The sequence below is a fragment of the Pelodiscus sinensis genome, chromosome 14, assembly GCF_052426305.1.
Source record: "Pelodiscus sinensis isolate ZL-2025 chromosome 14, ASM5242630v1, whole genome shotgun sequence".
Lineage (NCBI taxonomy): Eukaryota > Metazoa > Chordata > Testudines > Trionychidae > Pelodiscus > Pelodiscus sinensis.
Genome location: NC_143065.1, coordinates 41364295 through 41384149, shown reverse-complemented (window position 1 = coordinate 41384149; position 19855 = coordinate 41364295). Strand labels below are relative to the sequence as shown.

The window sequence follows — 19855 nt, the reverse complement described above, 5'->3', positions numbered from 1 at the left end:
CGCTACATTTTTAGACCTCTCTGTTTGCTTCATCTTTGTTTAACTTGTGCTGCCACGTGAAATTCGTGGTAGATCGTCTCACCCTGAACACGGTGGCTCGGTAATCACGCATGGAGGAGACTACAGTTGTTGGGAGGGGAATGGTTTCTCAGATGCGTTGCTCTTGGCTGTGTATTGCGAAACCAAACCCACCGTGAGCGAACAGAACGTGGTGGTATGATAATACGTGCCCGAGCGGCTCTTGGAACCCTGTGCATGAGACAATTAGCATGCATTTTAATGAAGGCCTAGTATTTTCTATTCTACTAGAGCCACATGTTTTGCAGTGAAATGAATTGCTCGCCTGTAGACCTGTCATAGGGCAGACAACTGGACTTACACTTCTGCACCCTGCCTTATCCTTTCCGTAGCGATTTACCCGTTTATGGTTGGCAGTTAATCTAGGGTGATCTCTGTGAGGGAGAGGATGTGAGTGAATACGTTTGCCAAGGAATGCTGGCGTGTGACCTGAAACGTAGATGCTCTCATTCATGCAGCCTTTCCCAGGAGAGTGCTACACATCGCATATTCCTCCTGCACAGTATTCGCACCCACACACATGCCGTCTGGAAGAAGCACTCCTACCTCCCTGACATCCCCACGCTCGGCTAGCTCTCCGATGGGTGCTATGGTTCCTGTCTGTGCCTCACCGGGACACTTTAAATGGCACGTGCATTTACAGTTATAGATCTTGTCAGTCTCCTACTCTCCTGTTGTTGCTCTGATTATTTCTCTGTCACAATAGAGCCTAGAGAAGTGGTTCTCAGTTTGTTTACCATTGTGAGCCGAGCATGCTGCCCTTTGTGGTATGTGGGCTGCATCCACTCAATATGAATACATGTTGAACTTCTCTAGTCCAGCACTCTCTAGTGCGGCAACATCCGTGCTCCAGCATGATTTTATGTAGCCGCATGTCCACTTGTCACAGGTATGGACAAGTTTCCCGCGGTCCCATAAAGTTTGTTTACAGCCACTAGTCCTGGCTCTCAGTGTTCTGTGCTGTGAATTAGCCCCAATTTACCCCTAAAAGTCTTCTCAGAGCCCAGTAAGCAGTGGAATTACTGGTAATGCTGCTAAACAACATTGACCTCCTGCAGCTCGGCAAATTCTCTGGTTCAGCACCAGTCAGGTCCTGAGGATGCCAGACAAGAGCAGTTCAACTACTTGTATGGCCCTGAGGCTGTCACATGGACCACAGCTGTGTGCTGATTGGGCCATAAGTTGCCTGCGGGTTGAGAATCACTGACCTAAAGGTACAGTTGTGATCAGGGCTAAGCTATGCCAGGTTTACCTGGTGTGTTACAGCAAGATGTAAAAAGGACAGCCCTGCAGCCTAATCGTGTGAGAGGCTGTATGCTATGAACTCACATTGTCCTCACTGGGAATTGAAGCCATACAGTGGGAGTTGAGGTTGTTTACACTGGTTTTGCAGGTATGTGAATCTGGCTCCCTGTTGAGGGATAAATTAGGATTTCACACACTAAATTCCATGGGAGACGGTTTTTGGTTTTTTTGGTTAAGGTGTCATATGCTTCTAGCATTCTAGTCTCCAACTTGAACAGCTGGACACTGATCCTGCAACCACTCACACATATGGGTAGTCGTGTTATGCACGACTCAGACATAAGTGTAAATATTGGCAGAATCCAGGCTTTACTGTATAAGCCCTTTGGGGAAGAACTGCATCTTTGCATGAGTCTGTCTAGTGGTTAGCACAACACGGGTCCTGGAAGCTATCGCAATATGAATATTACATGCCATAAAGTGCTAAGGCTAGATTGCGGTTTCAGACGCAGAAGGGAATATCCAGAGTGGTCTAATGTAAGCCTTTTCTGTTGATGTCCTTGGAATCAGAATCTAGCCCGTAAGCCCCTATTTTTATTTGACAATGGTCTATCTAGCAATGACACACTTGGTCCTAGAGATATATGGCTTTAAGTGAGGAGTAACTAATAGGTACTGATACCCTTTTGAGCAGGAAGGATCCAACTTTCATGTTAAAATTCCCAGACATTAACTTTGAGAAGATGGAAGTATTAAAAATACAAAATGCTTTACATATGATCTCTCTGAATACAATCAGCGGATACTCCTCTAACACACATTTTACATCAGCACAGTGATGCTGAGTTCGCCTACATTACCTCTGTTAAAGGCCTTCTTTCAGCTCTTCCTGAAGTTAGTGGAAAGACTCAGGTCAGGTCTATTCTATGGGAGAAAGTCAACCTAAGATATGCAACTCCAGGTATGAGCATAGTGTAGCTGGAGTTGACATGCCTTAGGGCGAATTTCTGCAGCGTCCCCACTGTGGGAGGTCAATGGGAGAAACTCTTCCCTTACTCCTTGTAACCTGATGGAGTACCAGGCTCAACGGGGCTGCCGCCAGTGTTAGCAGGTTCTTACAAGTGTTGCTGATTTAGTGCCTAACGGGTTGCTTAATTAGTTGTCCATGTTCACTGTCTGGAACTTGGCTTCTCTATCTTCTCCTACATTGAAAATTTATTTCATGGTTTGCAAGTGTTCTGCTAGCCTGCTCGCTTCCCTTCCGTCACCAACGGGACACGCAACCTGGATCAAATGAAAACGCAACATACTGTCTTTTAGCACAGATGTGCAAGGTCTGCAAAGTCCAAGGCAAGAAGTGTCGAGGAGTCCTGTGGCACCTTATAGACTAACCGAAGTCTATAAGGTGCCACAGGACTCCTCACCGCTTTTGCAGATTCACACTAACACGGCTACCCCTCTGATACTAGGCAAGAAGTGGACTCACAAATGTCTACATGATCTAGCTACCGGAAGGAGACAGAGTGACAGACGCTACCATGTAGCCATGCACTGGTTTAGAAACCCTGATTAAAACACCCTTGTAGTTTCTGTAAAGGAGAAAAGGCTCCTCCAACTTCAGAGGGAGTTGGATCTGCTCCCTCAGGCATAGTAAATGAGAAACAAATCTGGCTCCATCTTTTTTTCCCCCTCTCCAGTGTTTTCCTGCTTGCTTTTCAATCCTTATTTTTATGTCTTCTCTTGAATATGTCCCAGAGGAATTCACATTCTCAATATCCATGTTGTGTGCCACGCTGTTTTATTTTCTAGAAAATTAAAACGTTTTGGCTGGCTACCTTGGGCTAAACATACTGAATGGTGCAATATGTGAGCACTGATGCACTGGGTTTAAAAGCCTTTAGAAAATCCATCTAATAGCCAGCCAGTTTCCCACTCACTACAAGTCGGTTTTACTACAGGTTGAACCTCTCTAATCCGGCACTCTCTGCTCCAGCACATCCATGATCCGGCGTGATTTTAGTGAGCCAGATGTCCACTTAGCATGGGTGTGACCAAGTTTCCTGCCGTCCCATAAAGTTTGTTTATAGCCACCAGTCCTGGCTCTCAGTGTTCTGTGTTGTGATTTAGCTCTAATTTACCCCTAAATGTCTTCTAAGAGCCCAGTAAGCAGTGGAAGTGTTGGTAATGCTGCTAGACAATATTGACCTCATGTGGCTTAGCAGATTTTCTGGTTTGGCACCGGTCAGGACCTGAGGGTGCCGGACTAGAAAAGTTAAACCTGTATCTGAATTTTTTGAAATCCTATAACCAAGAGTTGCTAGTCCTTCCTGGTTCACCCTAACCTTCCTTAAACAAAAGACAGGACTGTGTAGCACTTTAGAGACTAACAAGATGGTTTATTAGGTGATGAGCTTTCGTGGGCCAGACCCACTTTCTCAGATCAAATTGTGGAAGAAAATTGGCACGACGATATATACCAAAGGGATACAATCAAAAAAAGTGAACATATATAAAAAGGACAAATCAAATTTCAGAACAGAGGGGGGGATGAGCGGCGGATGTTAATGTCTGTGAGCTAATGATATTAGAGGTGATAATTGGGGAAGCTATCTTTGTAATGGGTAAGGTAATTAGCATCTTTGTTGAGACCCAGTTGTAAAGTGTCTAATCTTCCTTGTGATTAAAAATAATACACACACCTCTGGGCATAGTTAGGCTTGAGAAAAGAAGACTGAGCAGGTAACTGAGAATCATCATATATGTTAAGGAGTGTTATAAAGATTGTGAGTTGTTCTCCATGTCCACTTGAAGGTAGGACAAGAAGTAATGGGCTTAATCCGTAGAGCCCTGCATGGAAACAAATGTCTGCCCGTAGATGTGTGTATCTGTGGATAAACATCTGTATCTGCAGCATTCTACTCCCAATGGACACCGTGACCAGCGGAAAGGAACGAGGTCCTGTTGCAACCCCGCATTGGTAGCTCCTCCTGGCCATGCAGCTGTACCGCTTCCAGTCCTGCCTTCAGCCACGGCATCTCCTGTCTGGGATTGAACAGCTCCGCTAGAGGAGTAGCTGGAGTACTACAAATGCACAACCAGGAGGAGCTACCAGTGCTAACTCCTGAGAGCAGTGGGCCCATGCCTCTCTCCATTGGCTGCAGTGCCTCTTGGGATTAGAGCCCTGCGAATCTGCCGATCCCGATGTCTATTCACCCATATCCAGATCCGTGGGTAAGCATTTGTAGCCACACAGAGCGCTATTAATTCACAGCAAGGAAGATTTCAGTTCAGTGTTAGACAGTCTGTCGAACAATAAAGGTAGCTGTGGAATAGGTTTCCAAAGGAGGTTGTGCAATACTCATCTTGGGAGATTTTTTTAAGAACAAGAGTGACACACCTGTCTCAGGATTTGTTTAGGTTTTCTTAGCCCTGCCTCACCATAAGACCTGTTGACTTCTTGAGGTCCCTTCCAGCCCTGCATTTCTGTGATTTTATCAGAACAGCCTGGAATGAGATTTGGCAAAAGGAGAAAGAGAGAAATGTATAAGAAATGTTTTAATAAAAGGGTGTTTATAAGCCTTCAGTAATACCACAGGGATGTTTAGGAGACCAATCTGGACTAACCACTGTATAAACATAGACACACGTCCTGCCCCTTCAGCTTGCTTATCATACTTTTCTTAGTGCTTCATGAGATACACGCATACCTCTGTTTCACAGAGACACTCAGCTCAACACATGTGAACAGCGAGACTGGTATTCCCTGCTACCAGCAACACTGTAAGCACCGTCCCTCTTTGAGGGAATTTAGTCAGAGCAATAAAGTGACTTGCACAAGACAGAGTGAGAATTACACCACAGGTTCCTCACACCCTGTCCTCTGCTCAGGTCGTTAGGCCGTGCATCTCTGTCCATGCAGCATGGAGGTGTAGAGTTAATGAGATAAATTAGTGCCTGGAACAGATAGCTGCGATCCTTTTTTGAAACCAAGGGAGATGAGTCTTCTCCTAGGTTGATTTTGGCTTTTTATGCTTTTGTTCAATACAGGCACTTCTTTCCCCAGCCTCCACCTCCCCCCCAAAATTGAAGATCAGCCATGCTGATTGAACAATGTATCTTCCTCTTCACCCTGGCTGACGGGCCTGATTCCAAGCCACTCCCACTCAACATCCCCGAAACAAGGAGAAAAAATTACCTATTTTTCATGAGAGAGACTACACCTCTGATGGATGCGCTAGCTGTATCTGAAGAGTAGAATAAACCTTGGAGTTTGTCGGATATGTGCTCCCAGGGACAGTGGCTTTACGTTTGCATGCTGAAGTCTCACAACTGCAGTACAAATCATGTGTAGCTCCATTTCAAGCAGGATTTCAACCTATACGTCTAATTACACCCAGGGTTTACTCCTTCCAGCTTTTTCAGGCATACTGGGAAGTGAGGATATTAAAAGATTTAGGAGCTAATCCAGCAAAGACTTAACGGTGTGCTTAATTTTAAGCACAGGACTATTCCTTTGCACTACTCATGTGCCAAAGTACTTTGCTAGATCAGGGCCTGAGTGAAACAAATGTAAAGACCTTTGAGTAAGTGCCTGATATTAACCATGCCTTTTTTTCTGTGCGTACCAGCCGAAACTCTAGAGGATGGATTGGGACTCTCTTAATGCACTCACCATCTCCTCTCCGTCAACGAACGTGTCTTTGACAGGTTGTGATAGCGACCACTGGGGACCACACTGTAGCAACCGCTGCCAATGCCAGAACGAAGCTCTCTGCAACCCGATCACTGGAGCCTGTGTCTGCGCCGATGGGTACAAAGGATGGCGCTGTGAAGAGTTCTGCGACTCTGGGACGTACGGGAAGGGCTGCCAATTGAAATGCCAATGCCACAACGGAGCAACCTGTGACCACAAAACGGGAGAGTGTCATTGTGCTCCTGGATACACAGGGGTCTTGTAAGTTCAGCGACTGGCATATTTTACTGTGCTTTGATGCCTCTCAGTGCGAGGCATGCTTGATAAAATGTGCTTGACAATTGTACTTTTTACTCTCTAGGAGTCAGGTAGCAGGGCTCATGGGAGACCGAACAAAAGAGCACTGTTTATCCCGGCTAATTACAGCTGTCAACACATGGAAATCAAATTTAGTCTTGAGAGAGATTAAAAATTCACATTTACCTGCAAGTAAAATTACTGTCACTATGGTCTGACAATAAGAATCAAACCATAGTTCTGTTCTTGCAAGCAGTCAGATACACACGTTGAGTGATCCAATGCAGTACCAAATGGGACTCTTTCTCCGTCTTATCTGACTTTCCATATAGCTGAGGAAGAATTAAAGATAACTCTATCAGCTTAGTATCTAGGGGGCACATTTCTAGCTCTGTGACTGCCATTAACTGTAATGAGAATCATCTAGCTAAATCCCCATATCCCACCCTGGAAGTTTACGAGTGAGAGTCACCAAATCTGCATATTAATTTTAGGACAGCTGAGCAGTAGCTTCTTTAAAATTGCCCACGGTGTAACGTCAGCTCTCATTAGAGAGCTTGCGATAGTTTCAGAAGTAATTATCCTTTTCAAAATTATTTATAGGAAACAGGCGAATTTTCCGGAGGGGAGGGTTATTTTGTTCATTGAGGCCTGCTTACGGCTTTTTGAAAATCTCTGACAAATGTCCTATTTTTTTTGTAGGCAGGGTAGTTGTAGCTGTGTTGGTCCCAGGATATTCGAGATAAGGGAGGTGAGGTAATATCTGTTTCTGGACCGCCCTCTATTGGTGGGGGAGACAAGCTTTTGAGCTATTTCTGTCCCATTGATAATGATGCAGACCTTAAGAAGAGCTCCTTGGTCTCTTTCACCAACAGAAGTTGGCCCCGTAAATAATATTACTTTTTTTTTTGTAATTGTTTTTGGGTAGTCTAGCTCAGTTTGTTGGCCAGCATGGAAGAAAGAATATAACAAAGGATAGAAAATAACAAAGATATTAACTTGTACTAATCGGGCCCGCTGACAGGTAGGGGCGTGGCAATTCAAAGGAGCCTTGGTCTCCCAACTACTGCTATTGCAGGTGCAGAAGTGGCCAGAGTTCATGGCCCTTTAAATTGCTGCTGGAGCCCCATGCAGCGTGCTGCAGAGCCCTGGTGGCACTGATAGGGGGCAGCGCAGTCCAGGTCTGCAGCTTTATCCCCACCCCTCCACCTGAGGCCCCACCCCTTCCGGGAGCACTGAGCCAGCCCTCACCCCCACCTTGCCCAAGGGCTCGCTTGTTACCGGTACGTTGTATACCTTTAAATATTTTATTATCTGCCTCGCAGCATTATGAACTGAATCTTGTAAGCACTAATTACCAGCGGTTGGGATTGCTGTTAAGTGCTCCCATTGACACTGATGCCTCCACTTACAGCCGCAAAGTGTTTGCAGGATCAGCAACTCGTATGTCGCTCAAGCCTCTCCGTGTGGGGGAATAGTCTGTGGGTCGCTTGTGAAGAGCCTGATCTGTTACAATGAGTAATACGAGCAAGAAGCAGCCAACTGTGCACCCAGGTGCAGAGAGCGAGCGCAAAGCCTCTCCGGGTCACTGCAGTATCAGGAAAGCCATGCGGTCTTCGCATGGACCTCCGGGGGCATTGGCTGGGAGTTCCAGGGCTCAGGTGGCCTTATGCTTGCCCTCTGCACGGGGGCGGGGGGGATTTCATGTGACATTTGGCAATAATTTTGGAGCAACAAAACACTTCATGTTTTTCAGCCTTTTAACCCCTGCCATTTTATTTGGTGTGCTGCTTGGTTTATGGCTGCGTCACGTTGTGAAGCTTTAAAGGCTTCAACCTGCAGCCCGCATGCACATGCGTTGTCATTGCTCATGGGAGCAGGTGGACTGAGGTTGGTGGGATTTCCTACCTGAGTAAAGACTGTGAACTAGCCAGGCTGGGCTGCCTCCTCAGAACACTAACGCAGTCTCTCATAGGAGCATCAGTGTTGGAGATCTCAATTCATTGACTTTTACTGTTGTCATCACTAAATCACCGAGCGCTGCGCGGATACAAAATGTTGTATCTGCAAAAATGAGCCGCGGAGATCTGCTTTTGTATCGCCGACAGGTAGAATCGAACCTGGGACCTCTGGAGCTTAGTGCACAAGCCTCCACTGCATGAGCTAAAAGCCAGCTGGCTAAAAGCTAAGGTTGTAGAGCAGACTCATTATTCTCTGTAATTGGTCTCGGTGCCGGGAGATGGGACAGGGCACCACACCCAGAAGGTGTGTGGGTTACACATTCGCATCCGCAGATGTGGGTACCCATGACAATAAAGCAGATAGCCATAGATTTGCAGGACTCTACAGAATGAAACCCACTTGAGCTCCCATGATGATCTGTGGTGTGGCTTTGGCCAGTTTCCTAATGAGGTTTGCTTTTAAAGTGTTCACTTGTGTTTTGTCCCCTCTCTCTCCCCCCACTTGCCTTCCACCAAGCTGTGAAGAGCACTGTCCTCCCGGCAGTCACGGAGCTCAGTGTGAATTGCGCTGTCCATGCCAGAATGGGGGAGTCTGCCACCATATCACTGGAGAGTGCGCCTGTCCGCCTGGATGGACGGTATGTAACAAGTTCCTACGCACCGCACCTGTAGAGCTTTGCTTAGGGTTAGTGTCCGAGTCTTACTGAGTATTTTAGACGTGTGCGTCTGTCCATCTGTGAGTCCGTTGGTTCAAGAACTCCTCCTATGCAGTAAGAGCTAGGACCACCAAATTTGGGATGCAGCTTCTTCTTATCATTAAAGCAAAGGCAGGGTTTGTTTGTGCCAGGACAATGGGATGTACCTGGAATTTGATTGTTTCTCATAAAATGGAAAGGGAGGGGTCTGGCAGGAGGGAATGACCACAGAGGGCAGCAAGGGGACAGACATGATGACGGAGACAGCTATAACCCCATTGGGCCAGCAGGGGGCAGGGGCAGAGAAAGACACAACTGTTTACTATATATTTCAAAGAGTTCGTGTGTCTGTCTGTGTGTCTGTCTCTCCTCCAGCTGGGGGACATGACCGTCCCCTGGCTGTGCCAGCTGCAGTGGCCACGGACAGGTGCTTCTCACCTGGCCCCAAGCGACTGTGGTGAGAGAGGCTGCAGTTATCCTATATCCCCGGAGTAGCCTGCATCTTGAATCCCTCATCCCCAGCCCCACCCAGAATAATGATTTAAATGAAGAAAAACAAAACTTATTTGAGTTAAGGACCTGAGCAACACCGGGTAAATCTTCTGGTCTATTATAACTTACTGATTTATGTCACTACCTTGGGTTCCCTCTGTCTGCTTTAAGTATCCTCCTGCTGTCTCTGGTCGTATGCTTGACTCTAAACCCATTGCAGACATTGATTGCAAAGGCATTGCCTGCCTTTTCATTTCTGTAGGGCCCTGGCATTCCTGCAATGCAATAAATGCATAAGAGACTGTGACCAGCCCCATTCACTTCCATTTGGGGGGGGAGGGGGGGAGAAGGAATAAGTCTCCTCCACCCACATCTCAATCCTCCCCACATCATGGCTTTAGGTGTGGAGGGGAGAGCAGGGGCTGCATGCCCTGTGCTATCCCCTGAGCATTGGGTGTGGGAACAGGCAGAGGATTAAGGAGCGGATGGAGGGTTGGCTCCCCCAAGCTGAAGTGCAAAGCAGCAGAGCTGTCAGTGATAGGAGTAGGAGGACGCTACACCCCACAGAGAACTGTCTCCCTGACCCCAACAACTCCCCTGTGGATGGAGGGGGGGAGAATTGGGCCTCTTTATCTTCCCATTTTTTCTTTGGGTCTTCTCTTGGTGGAGCCCTTGTTCAGAACGCTGAGCAAATGCCCAACTGAGTGCAAAGTTCCACGTGGTTTTCGCAACAGAGGGGAGAACGAGAAGGTGGGAGTGTGAATCGTGATCCCGGCAGGCCGGACTACAGAGAGAACAGACACAGTATCGCTGGGCCACGGTCCCGGAGATAGGTGAGGGCTACTGTTCCTACTCCGGCATAATTCCCATTGATTTTAATAGGAGTTTTGCCTGCGTGAAACAGTTGGCCCCCTGAGAGCAAATTACCCTCAGCTTTCGTTTTGTGTGCCGGGAAAGCCAGGCCAAACATTTAAAAAATCCCGAACTTTATCAATAATGTGATAATTAACTCTCCCCGGATTTCTCAAATCTCCACGGCCTGCACACCATTCAGCTGCACTTAGTTACCTGGCTCCTTGCCAGGATTGGCAATTAGTCTCTTGGCAGTCCTGCTGGAACTGAATGGAAAACAATGCCTGTAATTTTTCGAATACGTGGGATGCTATAAAGATCATCACACATTGCAATTTGATGAGGGCCTGATTCCACCAGGGATGTGCTGGAGCGAGAGAGGCCTTCGTATTCCTCTAGCGCCGCAAAACACCTCCACATGCGCGGCAGGAAGAGAGAGGAAGGGAATGCACCCGCATAGCAGTTCCAGCCTCTGCGGCACAAGTGAGCGTCTTCCGTTAGCCGGAAACCTGTCCAGATGTGGCTGCCTGGATTTTCCAGGTGCACCGTGATGCTGTGACAAGTACCCCAATCCGCAACAGCGTTCTCGGTGTCAGCAGTCTCAAGCTTGCAGGGGGGTTAGAACCTGGAGCCAAACACGGAAAGAGAGTGGTTTAAATGTCTATTGAAGTCAGCAGAATAGGAATCTGCCAAGAGACTGAGTGTGAAGTCGTTACCGGTGCACCTTCCTTGATTCAGTGGGACTGGATCATCTCACACAACAAGGAATTTGGCCCCAGAGAGGTTTAAAGCACCGCCTGTAGCCTAGCAGATAAACTTGGCTGGCGAGAGAGTTGAATTAGCGTGTCGAAAACATTTTGATCATAGTGCTAGCTCCAGATAAGATGTTTTCCTGAGATTCTGGTGGCAGGTTGTAAGCTATCACGGGGGGATAGAGGCACATAAGCAAACCATCCCTTCACAGATGTTTCAGCCTAACCCTTTCCCTATGCTAAGATCGCCTAGTAGATCTATCTCATAAGACACTCCTAGCCCGTCAAGAAACAAGTACCAGTGTTAATACAGGGGAAGTCACCCTCATTCGGCGTTCAGAAGGTGAGCAAAAAACCATTCCTCTCTGAGAGGTGTGTGGCTAACTCATGAAGCAGGCAACCCCTTTGTTTTTCTCAGGCTGGCAGGTAGAGCTGCCACATGCTGAAGGTTGATTAGTAAAAAGGAATGAGCACCGTTATGACACCCAAGAGATTTTTTTTCTGTCACCAGTGCACCTCTAATGTTTGCATTGCACATGCCTGGGTATTGAAATTGTCTTACGAGACTCCTCTCTACTGTCTGAGCAGGAGGTCTTTTCTCGCAGGGTGGAAAAGTCACTAAAGAAAAACAGGAATGTAGAGAAAGATTACAAAGTTTTAGAAGTCTTTTAAGGTGCAAGGTGGACTCTAAAGTGGAGTGCTACAGCACCGATACTTCAGAGCAGATGTGGCCGTTCGTTCTGTCCCGCTTGCGCTGTGCAACTTGAAGTTCAGGATTTTCTCTGCAGCACTTGGTGGCCCACAGGGACTTTCTTGAAAAGTGTGTTGCTGGCTGCTTAATCTCCAGAGAAAAACCGGGAGTTAACAATTGATGTGTTTGAACTGAGCATAACTCAAAATTGAAGAGAGAGATCAAGTATTCTGGGGGAAGAAACCGAAATTATAAGTAGAAGCATTCAGCTTGTAAATGTTGGGATTTTAAATTTAAAGGCACTCTCCAGGGTATTAATGAAAGGCTGAAAATCCAATACCTAGAGACAGAGTAACTCATTTTCATTTTCTTGCTGGAGTTTGATGCATGCCGTGGTTTGTGCAGACAGACATAGGTGGGTAATAAATGAACAGGAGAGATGGGATTGCTAAAAGATGTTTATTTTAATTTTACACTTGATAGTCTTTGTTTAACAACCGGAAGTTTACTAATGATATTTCAAAGAAAGCAGGAGAGAGAAGGTGTGTATGTATGTTTGTGTGTGTTTTTCCTCCCTGAATTTATACTAGTGTAAATGTATGCAGATTGTATGGTTCCTGGGATCTTACCACATTACTTCCCTGTTGTACTTTCTGTCCTGGGACAGTAGGCACCAAGTTGGATGGGTAAAAGTGGTCTAGGAAGATAGCCTTTGCTTTCCCCTTGGATCTGCCTCCTGCAGAGGCTGTTTCTTCTCCCCCCACCTCCCTCTGCCTTGCAAAACATCTACTCTGAAGCAGGAGTCTGACAGAAATAGAGTGAGTTACAATAACTCCGTATTTTCTGTTGAGTTTTTGTTTTCCCATATTTTTTTTCATCAGAGCAGCATGCAGCCTATTTTATGAAGTACTGCATTAGAAGAGTGGCTTCTAATGCTATAATGTATTGAGCATTTTTCACTCCAGTAGATGTGGGTGTTGATTGGTGGGTGCTTTCACCTTCATCTCAGCCACAGGCGGGTTTCATTTGGTTGCGGTGGTATTGGTTGTATTATAAAATAAAATAAACCCAGGGCTGGGAAGACCGTTTCTCAATAGCAAAATCGTACTAAAGCTGGGAATCTACATTAAAAGCAGAAGCCTGAGAGTTTGGGATCTTAAAAAATAAACTTTGCTGATTAGATGTGTAAGACTCTTTGGGGCTGACATTTAATCTTCCATAGAAGGACGTTCTATATTTTCTTAGCACACATTAATGCAAGAAGTTATGCCTGAAGATTCACTTGACTCCAGGGGATAGATCTCAGAGTATTATTTTTCGCATTGTTTGTTGATGGAAATCCTGTTCTTTTTGAGACATGAAGTGAAAATGCATTTATCCAGATAGATGGATACCTGCATTTCCAAATATATCATTCTATATAAGTATATGCTTATCACGCTCGCCCGGAGGGACCTGTTTGTTACAGTGGAATCTGACTGTTGCTGAATTGAGGCCATAATGTGTGCGTTTGTAGCCAGGGAACCACACTGAGAAAGGCTAAGCCTTGAGGGATCGGTTGTGTGGCTAGAAAGATGGGCAGCATTTCTGTTGCAGGTTTGTTGCTATTACAGAACTTCCTAAGCCATTGACAGTGGGCCCGGGAGGAGGAGCTGTAACCATTCATAGCCTCGTTGGTGATGCTCCGTTTTCCATTTTGTGGACGATTTATTTCCGATGTGGTTTGTTCAGAACTCAGAGCCCCTGGCGGTTGGTTGGGGAAATGAGACTTTACAGTGGGGGTGGGGAACCTTTTTGGGTGGGGGGCCACTGAGCCACAGGAAAATAATTCAGGGGCTGCACAAAAGTGAGAAGGAAAAAAAACCATGAGAGGCAGGGCCCAAAATGAGGGGTTCAGTGTGTGGGAAGGGTCTGGATGGGAGGAAGGGTGCAGGAGTGAGTTGGGGTTGGTGGGTCTAAGAGGGTACAGGGGAGAACTACGAGGGAGTTAGGGTGCAGGCCCGTTGGAGAGGAGAGGGAAAAGCCTCCAGGCAGCGTTTCCCCAACCATGGGTTGGATCTGGCCCCGGCTTACCTGACTCCAGCCTGTGAGGCTTATGGCTCTCCTCCCTCCTCGCAGCAGGGAGCTATTGTGAGCACTCCAGCTGCATACGGGGCTCTACGGGCTCCCTGATGCCGGTGCGGGGGAGGCCTGAGCCTCAGGGGCTGGATCCATAGAAGCCAGGAGCCAGATCCAGCCCCTGAGCCATATTTTCCCCACCCCTGCTTTCCAGAGACCAAAAAAAGAAGTTACGGAAAATCCCTGCTGCTTTTCTGTCAGATGCTGTGTCTTGAAGGTGGTGCAGGTAGCTACGGTTTCCCAGCACTTTCCATTGCGAGACCCTGTCTCCATTCCTTACAATAGTCGCAAACTTTAACGGCTTGGGTTAAAAGTTTGCTGTCTCGCCTCAGCTTGCAGCTCTTCTGCCGCCACCGTCGAAGCAACATAGAGAAGGAGGGAGGAGAACAAGGAGGTGGGAAGAGCAGAGGGACGGGGGGGGGGGGAGGGTCCAAGACTTGGGACAGAATTGAGACCTGGATTTGGAGGTCCCAAACCAGCCATAGGTGCCATATGGACTTGCCAATGGCCTGATGCCCCAGGCTGAGTCTCCCCCCCCCCCCCATGTGATCATCCAGTTGCTTGTTGGGTTGTGATGGGACTATTTTCTCTCCCCATTGATTTCAGTGGGAAGAACATTCTGAACTGACTGCTGGTTTTCCGTTTAAAACATCCCAGAGGAGGACAGTGGCCGGGGGGGGGGAGAGGGAGGAGGAGGGAGGGAGCTTCAGGAGCCTATTTGGAATGAAAATGTGTCCGTTTATAGGCCAATGGGGTTTGTCCATGCTGCTCGGCCGTCTGCGCTGGAGAATGCTCAGTCGGTCTGAAGGCCTGGAGTTGGGGGGCAGAGGTGTATTGAAGTGCCAGGTTGCATTAGGAGGTGAGTGGGTCTTGGCCGTCACCAACAATGTAGCTCATAGTGTGGTACGGTCCTCACTCAGGCCCCTGGCCCCGGGACCCCTTCTTCAGCCGTAAATCAACCAGAGACCCTCTCTGGTGCAATCACCCGTGTCCTTTATCGGCCCTGCCAATTTCCCACCCCCTCCTGTTTACAGAGCTTTGTTGTTCCAGCAGCTAACTCGGCTAGCCTCTCCTTCTGGCTGGGGAGCGCACTCGGCCACTCTCTGGCTCCTCCCCTTCCATTCCCCCCCCCCCCCCAGCCTCCCGGCTCCCTTATCTAGCCCTTTTGCTAATGAGGCCCACAGCTATTTCCCATTAGCCCCTCAGGCCTGGGCCTGCTCAGCTGGCTTTGCTTGCCCTATTCAGCCAGGCTGTAGTTAGGGTTGCCAGGTGTCTGGTATTCACCCGGACAGTCCGGTATTTTCGCCTCCTGTCCGGTAAAAAAATTCAGAGAATACCACATCTCTGACATGTCCGGTATTTTCTGAATTTTTCCCCGGCCAGGAGGCAAAAATGCTAGGCACCTGGCAACCCTACAAACACTCAACGCCTGGCCCTCCCCTCCCCCCCCCCCGAGCCTCTCCCAGCCCCCAACACCCCCAGATCCCCGACCCCAGACCCCATGCTTACTTGGTTCCCCAAGGCTGCCGGCACAAAATAGCTGCCAGCCAAAAGACCTAGGGCAATGCTTCCCCTGGGTCTTAGTGCTCAACCGCTCCCCTGTTCCTGTCCCTGCACTCACTGTTAAAGGGGACATGCTGTTTTATTTACATTTTCTTTTTGGCTTAATAAGTCCTTGGAGTCCTTTTTTTGTTTGTTTGTTTGTTTGTTTGTTTGTTTGTTTGTTTGTTTTGGTCAACAACTTTGGTTTCCCCCCCCCCCCCCCTTCCTCCTTCAACAGAATTTTTTCCCGGAGTTTTTTCTGGGGGGGGGAGGTTGTTCGGTATTTTCGTTTCAACCATCTGGCAACCCTAGCTATAATGGCAGGGCCCTGGCTTAGCCAGCTGCCTGTCACTATAGTTTATGGACAGCGTCTTATGCAGGTTGCTTATGCAGGTTGATTCAGCGAGACGGTCTCCTCCCGAGGCAAGGCTGGAGGCTGCAGAGAAGAAAGTTGGGGCATGGTTCTGTGGGTGTGCAGAGGGACATCAGCAGGGAACCCAGTTATATCTCTACGACTCTCGGTTTGTCCATGCAGAGAGCAGCCAGGGGGACAGGAGACAATTGTATATGGAGGGGATGGGAGGCAGGAGTTAATTCTGGTGGAAGAATCTTTAGGCTCGCCTTGATCTTCTCTTAAACCACGTCCACAAGACACATTGCCAGAGTAGCCGGATGGACCGAATAAATACACGAATCAATATTTAGAATGTTGCAACTCTTCACTGAAACATGGCTCTTTCTGCACCTCCCCAGGGCTTTGTGTGTGCACAGCCATGCCCGCCTGGAACATTTGGAATTAACTGCAGCCAGGATTGTCCCTGCCATAATGGAGGACTGTGCGATCATGTGACAGGAAAATGCCTTTGTACAGCTGGATATATGGGAGACAGGTAATAAAACTCACTGCTCTTCAATATTAATCTTAGACCCTCTTGCTCTCTGGAAAACAGCATGTTTTATTTCTGTTGCTGAAGGTAGGTGCCTCTTCCTAGATCGTTACGGGCTTCATAAATATGCCTTTGTTATTACTTTTCACTGGCATTGCTCACTGCTTATGGGTTAGTTTTCTTTTTTTTTTTTTCTGTAACTCGTTTAAAAAAATTTAATGAATTAAATTAAATTTAGATATTTACAGCGACAAATTTAATAGAAAGCATTACATGTTTACAAGATATGTAAATGAACTGTATTTATACAAATTAATATCCTCAAGAGTAAGCAATGAAGTAGTTTAATACATTCCTCTCTTCCCATCTGGGCTGCTGCAGCCTCTGATGCCAGTAAAAAGTAATAAATCATCAATATTTATAAACTAAGAGGCAGCCTTAATTTGTTCAAATAAAATGGTATTGTTTAACAAAGCTATCTTGGATTAAACAACTTTATTGAAGTGTATATATGTATTCAGAAGGCCTATATATCACTTAAGTCCATTTTAAGTGATAGCCCACTCAATTTTATCCCTAGTGAAGTGGTTCACAACCAGGATACATAGACTTCAACTCATTTAGATAAGTTACCTAGTTTTACAACCAGCTACATGAAAAACACTAGTGAATTCAGTAAGGCCAGATCTACACGACAGCCAAAGGTCAGCTTAAGGTACATAATTCCAGCTACCTAAAAAACATAGCTGGGGTCATTGTACCTTAAGCTGCACTTTGGTGCTGTCCTCACAGGGGGAGGTTGATGGGAGAATCACTCCCATCCACTTCCGTTACTCCTCGTGAGGAGTGGGAGTTCTGGCATCAACTGGGGCGCCCTCGGCATTCGACTGAGCATTCTTTACTAGACCCACTAAATCGAACTCCGGAAGATCGACCGCTGCAATGTCAGTCTTTTGGGAAGCGAAGACGTGGCCTACAAACTAAAATTGCATATGAACAATGACTTTATACTGCTCTGTCTACTGTACACTGAACTGTAGTAGAATATTTATGTTCCAGTTGATTTAGTTTATTGATTTATTTTGTAATTGTGGCATACGTGAAATATACGGCTGCTTAGGGCACCCGAAAATGTGGGGCACCAAATTTGTCCCTGTCCCCTCTCCCACGTGCTCCTCTTGGCCTGCAGAGGGGGGTAGAGAGGAGCCCCCAATCTCTCTAGCTCTGCTGCAGTCCCAGAGAAGCCCTCAAGCCCCATTAAGCTGCAGGAAGTGTGGGGGGTGGGGGAGGGGAGTGAGGGAAGCAGCGCAAACCAGCTCTAAATGCTACACTTAAATGTAGAAGGCCATTCTGCTGTGTTGCAAGGGTGCAACTTCAGTTGAAATCAGGTGTCTCCATGTAATTGACACCAGTCTGAGCTTTGGGAAAGGTGTCAAATAGCAGTGGCAGTCTGGCAAAGCAGATGGGAATAGAAGTCATTCTAGGGAACAAGGGAAGTCTCCAGTTTGTACAAAGCTCTATGTCAACAAGTAAGTGTCCCTTTTAGTTGCGGGGGAGAGGGGGAGCCTTTAGATGGCATAGCTAATCTTAGCTTAAGCAAGTATGTATTTATGGAACAGCTCAATTTGCTTACATGGGTTGCTGGACTGAGGCAGTGAGGACCATAATAGACATGATGGACAGAAGAAAAGGGGCCAAGTGGAAGGGAGGGTATCCCAAAGGGAAACAGGGTTAGGATGTACATAAGAGGGAGGGAGATTCCGATGTTTTCATATCCAGGAGGCAGACTTTCATACTCAACTCCTCCAGCAGCAAGCGAGGCTAGGAGCAACTTGGAAATTTCCATGCCTTGTTTAAAAGACTCTTCAGTTTAGATGAACCCCAGAAAGTTTATGGGAAGCCCAAAGAATTATCTTATCCGTGGGTAAAATTCTGGCCCCATGGAGGTCAATGAAGAGTTTTGCAGTTGACTTCTGTGGGGAAAGGACTTCACTTGTCAATATTTGTTCTTTAGATGGGCACACTTCTTTTACCTATTGTTAACTACAACTAGTTGATGGTAAATCTCCCATTGACTTTAATGGCAGCAGGAGCAGGCTCAATATTTAATAAACCTAAATTACTTGAACGATTAATGCTGTGCATTTCACTCAGCTTGGACAATGAGACAAACTTGTCAGATTCATTTTAGGGTTATAGTCTATTTTGCTTTCCAGGCCTTATACTATAATAAAGCTACAAAATTCACTGCAGACATATCAGGGGAATGTTGTTTCCAAACAACACAGTATTTTCTTTGACTTTTTCGATTAATACTAGATATTGTGAAATCATTATTACTAGATCTTAATTATCTGCTAATGACCCTTTTAAATTGTCAGTATAGAGTCCTATACAGTTTGGAGTCCTGTAAGACAGATAATGATATATAGGTAGATAAATATTTGAGGACTTAACATGGAAACAAAAGCCTGGAGGTGTTAATTGTCACTTTTTGTTCACTCCTTGCTTTCTGGAAAGTGGGACAAAACTACATACCTACAGCAAACTGGAACTATCAGTAGTGCTTGCTAGATAGCTCTGTGCTGAACTAAATGACTTAAGAGCACATGTAAATGTTGGTATTATAAATTATTTGAACGGAATAAGATAGCAAAAGCACAACTGGAGGCTGAAAATAGAAGTATGAAAATTATAAGGCTGATAACAACAAAAGTGAACTTGGCATTTTAGCTCGGTTTTCCATCTTGCCATTAAACTCAGAAATTGAATCTTAATAGGCTAAATACTACATTTTCTATGATAGAATAAGCAAACCAGTTCTCTTGTTTTGTCTATATAAATACTTCATAGCCTTGAAAACAGTGATCTCCATCGCTTTTAAGTGTATTTTGGATGGCATATAGCTTTTGTCTATTGTACAAAAACGCGATCATTATAAAGAAAACAGAAGCATCATTCTTCCATAAGACCCATTCCCAGAACTAATATTGGAAAATAATGTGGGTGCTTGTAATATTTTCTGCTGTTAAACAGGCTGTCTTCTGTTTAATATTTTGTGAAATTGCTTCCATTAATTCTATAGGTGACAGCCATATTATCCCAGACCAAATAATTGTAGAACATATTAAAGTTCAGTAGGTATTATAATGTGAGTCTCCCCAGATAGGCAGAAAGCAATGTAAATTAAACAAGAAACACAACAAGGGCTTTGCAGCTCATTTTGTAATTTAATTGAGCAATGTATCTGGTTGTTAATGGTGTTATGGACACATTAGATTGATATGTTGCTAAGGAAGGATGTTTCAGGAGAAAGCTAATTCCTGCTGTGATTATCCTTATGTTCCAGAGGAATCGTTATTAGTGTTCTTTGTATAAAATTCATTAGCAGTAGCTGCTTGATCTCCAGATAAATAAGTTGGTTAAATTGTTAGTAGAAAATGGCTAATTATGTAAATGGATTAGGTCGTCAATATTTCATTTCCAGATGCTTTTTTCCCCTTCTATGTAATGTTTCATCTTCTATAAATATAGCATGATACAGTGCACCAT

At 46.0% G+C, this 19855-nt stretch overlaps 1 protein-coding gene across 1 annotated transcript in view; it reads left to right on the top strand.

Annotated features, from left to right (window-relative positions):
* MEGF11 (multiple EGF like domains 11) overlaps positions 1–19855 on the top strand; it is a 479353-nt gene that overhangs the window by 319488 nt on the left and 140010 nt on the right. The window contains exons 7-9 of the mRNA XM_075896878.2: positions 6031–6277; positions 8792–8912; positions 16170–16306. Of these exons, the coding sequence (XP_075752993.2) occupies positions 6031–6277; positions 8792–8912; positions 16170–16306 (505 nt within the window). The remainder of the gene's footprint in view (positions 1–6030; positions 6278–8791; positions 8913–16169; positions 16307–19855) is intronic.